This window comes from Strigops habroptila, chromosome 20 (genome assembly GCF_004027225.2).
Source record: "Strigops habroptila isolate Jane chromosome 20, bStrHab1.2.pri, whole genome shotgun sequence".
NCBI lineage: Eukaryota > Metazoa > Chordata > Aves > Psittaciformes > Psittacidae > Strigops > Strigops habroptila.
The window spans coordinates 4,151,628-4,165,030 of NC_044296.2; the positions used below are offsets into that span (position 1 = coordinate 4,151,628).

A 13,403-nucleotide genomic window follows, 5' to 3' on the forward strand; every position below is an offset into this window, starting at 1 on the left:
GCAAAGAGCAAGGAGAGGGGGAAGAATAAGCCGTGCTGCTTGTTCCTCCTTAGGGCATGATAGAGGATTTGCATGACAGAAGCTTGCCGAAACCTTTCTTGCTTTGCCCTTAAAACTTGTTGCTGATACTTGAACCCAGAATATGTTTCTCTACTATGAGCTGGAATACTCCTGACTGCCGTCTTGCAGTTGCAAGCTCCAGTCACAAAGCTGACATGCTGCCTCTAGATTTGGTGTTTTCACTTCTGTTCCGATGCTTGCACAAACTGTTGCTGTATGGCATGTTTCCCTTCTTACAACATGAAGGATGCTACATGCCTGTTTCATACAGGCAGGAGTACAGACTTCCTTGTTGTTGCTAGCATTTCACAATTACTCGCTGCTTGCAACATCTCAGACTGTAATGGACTGATCCTGCAATCCAGTGTACAAATACTTACCATCTTTTGAGAAGCAAGCACAGCAAATGCCTTTCAGAAGAGCTGTGGGCTGAAAATGGATGTTTATGGTTAGATTGGTATGCCAGTAAATGCAGGTTGAAGTGAAGCTGCTATAGAGTATTAAGTGGTTATTCAGTGCTTAAGAATAGAGGTGATACATGAAGATTTTTACAAGAGTGATCCTGGAAGGAGGATCGGAGGTATCACAAAATAAAGCCCCTGGCTTGTGAAGCACTCTGTAGCTGTGCAGGAAAGAGAACCCAGTATGACTGTACAAAAGTCATCCGTGGAAAGGAGTAGCTCAGTCCATGGTGTATTGTCAGGTGAAAGAGAAACAGCATCGACACCTTGATAGTGTATCTAGATGTAAGGATGCTTTAAAATATAGCAGCCTTCCAGTAACTAAAGGGGCTACAAGAAGCCTGGAGAGGGGCTTTGGACAAGGGCCTGTAGAGACAGGCCAAGGGGAATGGCTTTAACCTGCCAGAGGGGAGACTGAGATGAGCTCTGAGGCAGAAGCTCTTCCCTGTGAGGGTGCTGAGGCGCTGGCACAGGGTGCCCAGAGAAGCTGTGGCTGCCCCATCCCTGGCAGTGTTCAAGGCCAGGTTGGACACAGGGGCTTGGAGCAACCTGCTCTAGTGGAAGGTGTCCCTGCCCATGGCAGGAGCTGGATGAACCTCAAGGTCCCTTCCAACACAAACCAGTCTGTGGTTTTATGAAAATCAGACCTAGATGCTGAGAACAGCTTCCTGCGTGTCGTTTTAACCAGATGTGTCAGGATTTGGGGATTCTCTCTGGTTCCTGGGAATCCTGTCAGTTGGATCCTCCCTGACGCCTCAGGGCAGTAATTGACCATCGACACTGTTTTACCACTGTAGCACCTTAGAATAGCACATCTTGTGTTCCTGCTGACAGAACTCCAAGTCCCAGAGACACTGGAGGAAATCTTCGCATCCACTGAGTGCCTGCTGCTCTCTGTGGCTGCTTTCCAAAGAGGAGATCTGGCTTCTGTGACCTTCCAAAGGAAACACTTGGGCCCGAGGGCAGTCATAAAGGAATAAGTCCTCGCTAGTTGTGCCATAGAGGACTCTGTAATCTGCAAGGATAGCACTCTGGAAATCCTAGTGCCAGGGATCTCAGTTTTAAGGGTGTAGATGTCGATCACCGGGCATGGATCTGCAGGGCTAATATCCAGCATGAGGACTAAATCATCGTATGCTATGGCAAGCTGTGTTTCCGGCTTGTTTATTGCTATGTCCTTGACTGGTTTCGGCCACTCTGGAGGTGGGATCCATGCTGGTGTCCTGCCTGGAGTTCAGTGGAAAGACAAGAACTGTTCCAGATATAAACTCAGTGAAAAGCAGCTGGTTTTGCTCAGCTATTTTCAGGCATCTCACTTGGGCAGAGGTGTCCAGTGTGTCGCACACTTCACCTGTAAAACAGAGGGAAATCAGCAAGACTGTCCTTACTCCAACTGCATGTGAATGTCTTCCCTCAGATGGGGCTCATGATTGGCTTCTCTTTGTGATTATAATTTGCATATTATTCATATTTCCAATTTTCCCATGTCATAATAATAACATGTTCTAGACCAAAACTTTGGAGAGGAGATTAAAAAGCTCTCAAAGCCTGAAACGAATCTTCCTAAATCTCATGCTTAGAAAAAGCAGAATGGAGCAGACTGTGCTTGTGTGGTGCTCAGAAAGCCAACCCTCCCCCTTGCTGCCTCTGTGAGTTGTTTGATTTCTATCCTACCCCTTCTGCAGGCGTAATTTAATGCAGTATTTCTGAGATGCAGTTCACCTTTTGTGCAGTTCCAGATGATGACTTTATGTGTGTCTTCAGGTGGGGTGAAATAGACGTAGTTCCTGCCAGTTTTTCTGCTGATGATGGTCAAAGAGGTTCCACACTCCAAGGTGCAGTGCACTGTGAGAGGCAGAAACCAAAGTGCAGTTGCACAGGGCCAAGAATGTTACTGGTGCTCCCGTGCCATCCAGTCAGCAACCCCTGGTCTGATAAACTCTGCACCTGGGAAAAGTTGGGGGGAGAAGTCACCAGTGCCTGAGCTACACTTTTCTTAGTCCCATTTAAGAGGTAAAACAATATACCTTAACTAACTTGTACAGAAACATAAGTAAGGGTAACAGCCTAATACTAGAAGGCAAAACATTACCTTCTTACCCTAAAGCAAATATTTGAAGCCCCTGGAGCCATTCAGCCCAGTTGCTTCCTTTGCTTTGAAAGATAGCTAATTAGATCCTGCATGTTTTGGACTGTACTGGTTGTTTGCCTCTTTCTTTGGCAGGAGATGGTGCTCCAATTGTGTGTTCTCTCTGGCTCCTGCTCACAGATGGGTAACAAGGCAGCTTTTAGGAGTTCAAATTTAAAACATTTCAGAAATGCAGTTGTATTTCAGGCCTCAGGCGTGCACTGGCTTGAGGCTGCCCCTCTGAATTGGTAAAGTGCTCCCCATTCAGTGTCAAAAATAAAAGGAGAACAGAAAGGCTTGAAGCAATAAAGAGAGGGGTCAATGGTCATCTTCTTTTCAGAAGTGTGGCAGTACTAGAAACATGTTCAGAACCGCAAATCCAACCCCCAGACAGGTTGCTGGGGATCTAAATGACTGTGGAGAGTTTTATCGAACTCTGGATGGAAGAAAGAGGACATGATAAAATACAGCAGGTGAAGTTAGAAACAACTGGGTAATTAAAACAAGACTATATAAGGCAAGGACACTGTGTCCTTGACCAACGGGGGAGTTGGCTGCAGGCCGGAGAAGTGTTAAAAACAGGATCTGTATAACCACAAGAGTTTCAGGAACAAGGAGGTATGGGCGGGGATGACATTTAACTGTAAACCAATGATGAGCTAGCTTTTGCACTATGTATGAGGCTTATTATCATATCCATATAACCGCAGCCTGTTGATGAAATAAACGAGACTTGCTGATCATTCCCTTGATGGTCGTGTTGCAATTTCTCCCGCCGCCTCTGACAAATGACTCCTTTTCTGGATCAGGGGCATGTTCTGTGAGCTGATTTGTAAGGGATGCTTCTGAGTGGGAAGTTGCCCAGCCTTCCTTCCTCCCCACCTGGATAGATGCAGACTGGGAACCAGTAACAGCGATGCTGTTGCCTGCAGAGATCACTGTGTGAACCACTCCTTCATGTTCCAAATCTGCCTCCAGGAGCCTGTGGAATCCCATTGGGTCTGCCAGGTACACTCACACATACTCCTCAAAGCCTAACCCAAGAAAATGTTAGTTACTCATTTATTGAGCTGAGGAAGTCTCTAATCCCCTTCAACACCATCTCTTTACGCATGTGATTTAATTCCTGTATCTCTTTAAATGTAAGCCCAAAGGGTAGCTTAGAAACTGTAAAACAATCATGCCATCTTAAGTCCTTTTCACTTCTTACATCTCGCTTATTCCCTTGAGAAAGGGCTTCTGGTACACAGACAGTGTTCTGACTCTTCACAAATTGATTTTCACCCCATCTTTGTTACCCCCTTAAGCCCAATAGTTAAATAAGGCCAGGCTAATGGGAAATTCCACGTGGTGGCCCCTTTTGAAGGACACTTGCCATGTGGAGAGCAGCTCTTACCAACACTTCCCTAAGGAATGGGTGCTATTGAACCTGCAGCAAGAATGGACTCATTTTCTGACACCATCACAAAGCAAACCCTTCCAGGAAGCTTCTCAAGCAGACTGTTTCCATCAGAAGAGATCTACACAAGAATAAGGCAAGAGTAAGACAGGAAGTTAGGATAACTTAGCTGCCTCTCAGGAAGGAAAAAGGATAGATCAGCAGTGAAATTTAATTTGGCTGTGTGGTATTGGGCAAAGCTATGAAGTGCAGCCGGATAGAAAGTGTTATGCTTGTCCATTTGGGAACTAGGATATGGGAGTGTGAGGAGGATGCTCTATTCAGAATGGAGAAGGCAGGCCCGTTGGTTACCAAATCTGTTGTCTGGCTCAGTAAACCTCTGGTTAAGAAAATACAAGTGAGAAAGTTGAACAGATAGATGTGTACCATGGATAGAGATGCCCACTAAATCCCATTGTCATCTTTCCTTGCTTATGGATCAGAGCACTGGATGTTGGTGCTTCTTCCTGTAGCCCTATAGCTGGCATTTGGATCGCAGCTCACCAGTGTTGCTGTTCCACGGACTCAGTGTTCCTCCTTCAGACACAGTCATGTGTCTGGAAGGTCTCATCTGGAAGAACTCATCTGGAAGATGAGTTCTGCTGTTTCCAGGTGCCAAGCACTGACCTAGCAAAGAGGTGGCAAAAGAGACAGGAGTAGGGAGGACTTGGGTAGCTTTTCTGTCTACAAGCTTCATAATTGCGCCTGTAACTTCTGAAGTTCTTGTTCTTTCAGCACATTTCACCATAAAGTATTATGTATTTGAGGAAGAATATACAATCATGTGCCCCTCATCCACGTGAGGGTGATGTGAGGGCTGTTCTTCAGTACATGTATCCTGGATAATAAACTCTCTCTGCCAGAAATCTAATTTCAGGTGTGCAGACTGTGATCCATGGCAGCTGAAACAGCACAGGTTCCTTTTCCAAACACTTTCACACACCGCACCTCAGCTATAAAATAAGACGAGGATTCACAAAATGAGGGATTCTCGGTGCTTTCACAAGTGGGAGACTGCTGGGAGGTGTCTTTGTGCCTACAGCTCAAGGATCACCAAGCTGGTAGAGCTCTTTTCAGACATGGAAAGAGCTTGCTACTTATAAAATTGGAGAATGCTCCTCAGAGTGCCCAGGAAGGGCATGCACCATCTCAAAAACGTCCCTATTCCAGACAAGCATTGAGCCGTCCTGGGAGCCTGCCACCAGCAGCCAGTGATCAGAACTAAGTGCCATCACTGTGACACCTATAGTGATACACAAAGGGGAGAGGCTGTTCTTGATAGCATGGACAGGAAAGAGGCATTTTGAGGTTGTTGCTATGCTGTGTTTCCCCAACTGGAACCCCCCTGTGCTGTCTGAACCCCATAGTCTGTGCCCAGAGGAAGATTAGGTTCCCTCAGACATATCTAGGTCAATGTGTGCTTTTGTTGTCCTGACGACAAAATGACCCACTTTATCCTCATTTGTTGAAGCAAAAGCGAATGGGAATGGTGCCTGACTGAGCACAAAGGCAAATGGACCTTGAGGAATCCTGCCTTTGTGCAAGCTCACAGGCAAAACTCGATTTCTACAGAAAGAGATGTTCTCTCCTCCTTGCTCTGTTTATTTATCATGTTTCTTGGATCTCATTCGTAACAGATGGATGATTAGATATATGTTAGAGCTGTATCTGTCCCCAGGACTAATCCTACCTTTGAGGAACCCCATGAGCGTTGTGTGTAGGGCCCCACCAGGTGGTTGGAGAAATCCACACAGTGGGATGAGAACAGGATGGGGACAGACACTGCACCAGCTCAGGCACTGCTGGCAGAGCCTCCCCATTACCTCTGGGGAAGAAGGCACAAAGAAAAGAACACTTTTCCTCTGGTGGAAGTGTCTTGAGGGAAATCAGGCACAACTTGCACAAATATTTAATTGGTGATTTATTTACCTGTGGCTTCAACTTATGCCCCCTGGGGCTGTGTGTTTATTCTCTTTGTTCAGCAACTTTCTAAACCCAAAACAACCTGAGGAAGCAACCTGGCACTTCTGCAGGTGTCTCAGCCTCCTCTCCTCTTCTGCAAGGCTTAAAGTTCTGGGTGTGGGTTTCTGGTGGGGGCTTTCACCAAAGTGCTTCAAGGAAGCTGAGGTGGGCTGTGCCGTGGGGAGCTTTCAGGGGTTAGGAGGGATTGGAGGGATTTGAATAGGGCAGAAGCATAGAAGAGGCATCAGCCTGCAGTGTGACACCCCACTGTGTCCCTGGTGGGTGCTATGGCATTTTCATTTCTGGTTCTTTGCATGGGGAATTTGTATTTATTCCTTAGTTACTGAGGAATAAACCTCCGCAATATTGATGTATTGTGGAGGAAGTAAGCTTGGAACAAGAGCTTCTTGCCTTGCGTGTATCTCCATCTGCCTCTTATATCTGCTAGTTAGTACATACAATATTCTGCTCTGAAGAGCCTCTGTTCAGGGCTGGACTATGTGTGTGTGCCTGCCAGGGCTCCTTTTGTCTTCTAGGGGCTACCAGCAGTTGCTGACATCTCAGCCCCATCAGCTAGCTGGTTCCTGAAGCTGCTCAGGCAGGCTGATTGCTTTTGAACACCACCTTTACCTGTCCAGTGGACCTTCTGAGTGTGTGTGGCCTGCTCTGCAGGTCTCACTTTAGCCATAGGGATTGGGTAAGCACTGTGGTGGTAGCACTTACAACAAAGGTGAGACCAGCCAACAGTTTCTGACAGGCTTCGGTTTCCTCCAGAGAGAGTTGTGTGTTTCTGTGATCAGGGTCTACAAGCTCAGAAATACCCCATCTCACGTCAGTGGCCTGCAGAAAAATATAGTTTTAAAGGTTCTTAGTTAATGCTATTGTAAAAACAGAAAGTTAAGTCATTCTGTCATGCTTAGGTTTTAGAGCAGGCTGAACACTAATGATAACGCAGGTTTCATTGCTGGAACTGTGCAAGGGACACTGAGATGTTCAGAATGTCTCAGCAGGGATTTCTCCTGTGAAAGACTTAGGGATTTGGACCGTAGATGACCAAGTCTTTCAGGACAAGGAACCTCAACACTGTAGGTTATTTGCTGCAACATTTCAACCCTATCTTTATCATAGAAGGATCCCCCACGTTTCAATAGCCCCTTTTATGCTAGAAGTTCTGTGCAAATTAGTCTAAATGGGACTAGTTCAACTACCTCTGAAGTATATTCAGACAATTTATACATGGAACTTGTTTTACAATTGAATATAGAAACAAAAGGATGATGTAAATCCTCAAGTCCAGGTGCTTGAGGATGATCAGCCACCTAACTCTTCATTGGAGAATACACAACTCAAGCATACAAAATACTTAATCCAGAAGTTGTAGGAAATCAGTACAGCAGTATTTGACTTTCAGGAGGCTTCTAAGCAGATAGAAAACCTGTGAGCATTTGGGTGGGTTTTTTTCCTCCATCACATGTATTTTGATGACCTTTGGACAGGATAGAAGAGGAAAGAAGTTGATTTACCTCCAACATTAGGCCCTGCTTCTGACAGAAGGCCTGTGCTTCTGGCCTATGCTTTCTCCAGGAGGGTCTCTCTTTCTGCATCCATGTCTGCATGGAAGGATTTGTGCAGCACACCACAAGTTAGGAATTTGGAGCTGGGACATCTAATTGTCATTTTAGTGCTTGCACTGAAAATGCAGTTTATGTTGCTATCATCTAATCTGTGCTGAGTTTCATCTAGATGCCATTGTGGTTAAGTCTTGTAGAACTGTGGTTTCCAAATCTCTGTAGGCTTGTGCCAACGTTACTACATTACCCTTTTTTCAAGGTTCTGTTCTGGCTTGTCACACTGGGGTTTTATTTGCTAATATGAAAACTCTGGATCTGGAAATTTTGCCTTGCATAGTTCTAGAATACAATACAGCAGCATTGATCCAGAAACATGGATTTCTTGCCTCTTGCTGTTGCAAATCCTCCATCCTATTTTAAGAGCACTCGGCCCTGCTGTTGGCCATCTCAGCAGTGATAAATACCCACAAGAAAAGGCAATTGTACCCGCAGAGAATCTTTTCATACAGAGTTAAGTCTGTGAAATTTTTATGGCCTCTTCCCCTGCTGTGCTTTTGCCAAGAGAGATTGCCAATTTCTGGAAAAATCTTTGTGGTACCTTTGAAGTGACATATTCACTGAGTTAAATCAACAGACAAGGTAAATTGAAGATAAATTGAGAAGACAAAGCAAATAGGAAGAAAAGTAAGTGCATGTATGCACACAAACACCAACATGAGTGCTCACTCCCAGCACCCACATGCACTGCCCACTGATACATGTGAGCACACACTGATACATGGTCTTATGTTCATAGATCCTTTTCACAGCTGCACAATTAAAAGACACAGGGAATATAAAGGGCATTTTTCTCCTTACGTGTTTTAATCATATGAGTTTATCATTTCTTCAGAACGGGAATATTCTCTTTATGTAAATTTATGTAAACATTTATGGCACTACATAATCATGTGATAAGGTAGTACAAGATGGGATGCTAAAATTAGGATGGGGAATGGCTCTCTGCAGCTTTCCTTGGGACTGGTCTAAGTGAAAAGTGATCACTAATGAAGTCTGTACCAGTGTCAGATGAGGAAAGAGCTCCCTTGGGTTAGGAATTAGCGTGTCTGCAGTGCTGTCCAACAGGCAGCAAGTGCTCTCACCATAATACCCCTGGAATAATTCATTAGCTCTCACCAAGGCTGCAGGAGTTACAGGAAGTCCTTGTGTCACTTTACACACCAGCCCATATGAATTCCAAACCTTACAGTGGGAGAGTGGGTTTAACTTAAAACCTTGTCCTTTGGTGCAAATCCAGCCCCATGGCACCTCCTCCATCCCCAAACTATTCCTGGAAGTACATGAGGTCTGCCACAACTTGGACAGGTGCTGTAGGCAGAAATCTTACCACTGCATGCCCACTAATTTCAGCTGGTCTGAAGTTCTTGTGCATTCCTTCCAGAAAGTGCAGCTCTGTTCGTGTAAATGCTGACCTGTCTGCTGGAATGCTGGAACAAGCAGTGTATTCATCACGTTACATCCTACCAGAGGAGATGCTGCAGTGTTTTCTTTCTTTGGAAGGCACTTTTTGTGGAATCAGAGCCTATTGAGCCCGTGTTTTCTTCTTTAAGATGGAGACAGAGTGAATGATTTTCAGAAGAAGGGGAAACTGAGTTTTCTAATTCCTGAAAATCTGAGTCATTGCTACCCACTGCCAGTTACCGCTTTAGGAGCTCAGTCTGGCAACTGTGTCCCAGTGGGCAGAGGAAGTGGGAAATATTTGGGTATTGTCCAAGAAGAGAAGTTCTTCACAAATCTTTCTTGCTGTTACAGTGGTGGATGGGAATCAAATGTGTGTTGCCCAGGGTTTCAAGAAAGCCTGCAAACTTTGCTGTTATGGCACAGTAGTGCCTAAGACTGATTTGGCTTCACTGCGAAAGCCTAAACTAGTGCAGAATTCTGCTCTGACATGTTTCAAGTGCAAATTGGGTGTGACAGAATAAAGCTGTATCTAAACTGCAGCAGGTCATAGGCATCTTCACTTTGAAATGAAGCTCTAAGCTTACAGCCAAGACCAGTAGTCTCACCGCATTGTAGACTCTAGCAGAGAGAGTGCCTGATGCATTCAGCAGCTTCAGGACTTCTCAGCTTATTTACCTGGAAAAGCTGGGCTGATGAAGGTTCAGACCAGTCTGGGGGGCTGGAAAGGAAGAGGAACCATTTTTCCACAGAGAAAATCCTGGCATGTATCTGGACTGAAGCTCATGCTGCTGTCCAGGCTCCCTGAGCCCTCCTCAGCAGAGACTGCTGGTTAGAGGGGAGCTGACTAAAGGCAGTGAAGATCCAATCCCATGGCACATCCTCCATCCCAAAACCAGTCTGTGGTGCCTCTCTCCACAAAGCTGGCTTGCTCCTCTATTTGTAAGGAAAGCCTGGGAAAATTTCAGCTACTTTGAGAGGAACAGTAGGAAATGGTTGACTGTCTGCACTGAGATGTGTGAAACTTGGAGCAATCCATCTGTATTTGAAGAGGACAGATATCTCTATAGCAACCAGTGTTTGTCACTTGGGGGGTATCCCCTGGGTCTCTTTCTAAGGCACTATATGTGCTCCCTCTCAGGTGCTGTACACCTGAGGTCCCTTTGATTACTGCTTTGACTAGTTTAGAAATAATTGTCTCTGTATTTTAGCATCATGCAAGTCTGATGGTACCGGTATCATTTATGGTTGAGTTACTCCCAGCCATTTAAAGCAGGTTTCTTTATACCAGGAAGTATGCCTATGCCCTGTCAATATTTGCCTTCTATGCAGCTGATTTACTAAAAGGTCCTTAAACTGTGAATAATAAATAGTTCCTCCTCTGTAATGATGTTTGGACTTGGGGTACCATCCCCAAAAGAGCAGCACATGGGGAAAGATAAAAAAAATCTAATCACAAAAAACCAGCAAGTAGGTAGAAATTGAAAGGAGAGAAGAAAAGAAGACTTCCCAAGGGATACTCCAGCTGGCAGTAGAACTCCAGGGACACAAACTGTTTGGGTTTGCTCCTTGTTTTGTGTTGTATAGTGCAGGACAACACCCCTGACCCACTGAGGGAGTCGGTGCGTGCTGCTGCAGAGCTCACCCTCCTGTCGTTGTTGAGCTCAAAGGCAGGAAACTGCAGCAGTCAACAGAGAACAAGTAGAAAAAGAGCATCTTTGTCCAGATGCCCTTGGAATTGATGAGGAGAGAAGGTAACTGGTGCAGACATCTCAGCAGAAGCCCTGACAGAACAGGCATCTCCACCTCTTGCTCACAGAGCTTTTCAGTGTGTCTCTTCCAGGCCAGTCTCTTTTCCGGTATTCACAGCACGTTGCTATTCTCAGTTTGTTTCAATATGTGTTTCTGTATTTGTTCAGTAGAGCTTTTCCCATAAGAACTGCTGCTGTCTCCATGCCCTGTGAAAACAGAGATGGTGCTATACCAGCCAAGCAGATGCACTCACTCAGAACCACTTTCTGCTTCCCCATTTTCTCACAGGAGACCATAATCTATTATTTCTGTGGCTTTTTTTTGCCTTTTACAGGAAACTGAACTGAGCTTGTCAGAGAAAACCAGTATCAGCCAGAGCAGCTGCTGGGGTTTTTCTGTTTCTCTCACGAAATGAGATTTAAGAGGCTGGTGTCTATCCCTGTCTGTATCTCCTCTGTATCTCGCTGGCACACAGAGGAGTAATTAAAGAAAACTTAGTAATCTGCATTTATGGGCTCCTTTTGCAGATAATACATGCTTAATCTCCAGTCATCTAGCCAAATAAGAAGAGATTAACCAACATCCTAATCTATCATAAATCAAACAGGCAGGGAGACAGCATCTTAAGAGACAAACATCACAGAGAGCCTACATTAGGGTTTAGCCTACATTATTCTAAACCTAATTTGAGCCATTGTTAGGGCTCTAAAGTCATGGATTTCTAGAGTGTTCTTCAAGGCACTGCAATCTGTGATGTGCTCTGTGCACCTCACACTGCATCTACCCATCGTTATTGCTGATTACACCAATTCTTGTCACTAACAAAGCAAAGAAAATGACCTCGCTCCCTGATTCAAGCAGTTGGTTGCGGTGGGACAAGAAGTCCTCAACTAGCAGATCTTTTTTTGGAAAGTCAGGATCTGCCAACTCGATTGAAAAGCACCAGGGGCTGGGCTAGCTGGAAAAGCAGCAGCTTGGTTTCTGAGGAGCTTTCTGTAATTTGCAAATCCAAACCAAACAAAATCAACCAAATCTTTTCCAGGGACATTCTGGATTTCCTCCGGCTATAAAAATGTTCAAGCCTCTAAACATACCAGACCTGTTTTCCTGCATTCCACAGCTAGAGTCTACCTGTAGCCTAAAGCCTCAGCCTAAATCACTATCTCACACTGATTCTTCCTAAAAGGAGCTCTCTAAATAATTCCCTCTTTTGGAACAATAAGGAAACAGATAAGGATCGTGATAGAAAATACTCTAAATTGTACTTTTTCTAGGGATAATGTGTAAGATGCAAATGCACAAGTGTGAAAGAGAGACCAGACCCAAAGGTATTAAGAAATGATGATCTTAGCACTGTCAGCATCTCCTTCTTGTCAGAAATGCCATCGTGGAGGTGAAGTGAGGAGCAGCTGTGACTCAGAGCAGGCTCTGGCGTGACGGGGAACTTGTTTTCTCACTGTCTGTCTGTTCCATGAGCCGTCACCCCCCAGCAGCTTGCTCACAGGCTGCTGCCTTTACACAGAGCAGGATTAAACTCTTAGCTGGGAGGCAATTTTGTCTTGGTGTTTACCAAGAACCACACTGTTGACATCCAAACCTCTTTAACTGGTGTTTCCTTACAGTAGATGGACACACGCATCTCCGTGGGGCCAATGGCAAAAGCATCCTAAAGAGGCAGGTATCAGCCCGCTGCGTATGGAGTGTTTGGCATCAACAGCCTGTTTTCTCCATTGCTGGTAGTTTGCCTTATCATTGTTTTGTCTTCCTAGTAGAGATGGAAGAAGCTCCTACTAAATCCTGACGCCTTTAGGAGCTTTCTCAAGTATCTTTTATAGGAGTTTATTCTGATTTCTCATTGTTTTGGCAAAGAATCAAGATATCTTAAGAAAAAATCTTGGCTGCAGCAAAAAGCTGGGGATCTAAAGTCGTAGGACGTGCCATGCTATTCCAGCCTTATCTTCCATCTAATCCTGTGCTGTGTCTTGCAGTAGCCAGTTAGGTCCTTTAAAGAACAGCACAAGGACTGTAGACAATTACAGCTAAGGGCCCAAACAAAGATGTGCTGCTGCAAAATGCATAAAGCTGTAATTTTTAATGCTTCTGTGTGTCCTGTGTGCTACTTGGACTGACGCTCTCAGCACCAATCTAGTGCTTTATATCTTTGAAGCATCACACAGCCATGAAATAGGCTGCAGGAAGGAGGTGCGGGTGTTTGGCAGCTGATCACCTGGCAAGTGTTAAAAGGAACAAGTTCCCTATTGCTCAGGAGATGGCCAAGGTAACAACCATAGAATCATAGCATGGCTTGGGTTGGAAAGGACCTTAAGATCATCCAGTTCCAAACCCCTGCCATGAGCAGGGACACCTCACACTAGACCTTGTCGCCCAAGGCTCTGTCCAAGCTGGCCTTGAACACTGCCAGGGATGGAGCATTTACTTTCTGGGTCTTTCTGCTTATCTGGATTACAGAATTTGGTTACTCTGGACAAAATGTGGAAGAATGTACATACTGCCATTAATAGTAAAAGGGGAAAACAAGCACTGGTTGCTCTAGCTTGGCACTGGATTTTGTT

The 13,403-nt window shown here is 45.1% G+C and overlaps 1 protein-coding gene across 1 annotated transcript; it reads right to left on the bottom strand.

Annotated features, from left to right (window-relative positions):
- Positions 1–393: 393 nt before the first annotated feature.
- NWD1 (NACHT and WD repeat domain containing 1) lies at positions 394–5,907 on the bottom strand. Its single transcript, XM_030509761.1, is given in 12 exon segments — positions 394–489; positions 1,322–1,552; positions 1,555–1,737; positions 1,739–1,872; positions 2,302–2,438; positions 2,440–2,468; positions 3,532–3,662; positions 4,079–4,169; positions 4,400–4,427; positions 4,585–4,714; positions 4,939–5,040; positions 5,778–5,907. Coding segments are annotated over 12 exon segments (1,422 nt in total).
- Between the last annotated feature and the right edge of the window lie 7,496 nt (positions 5,908–13,403).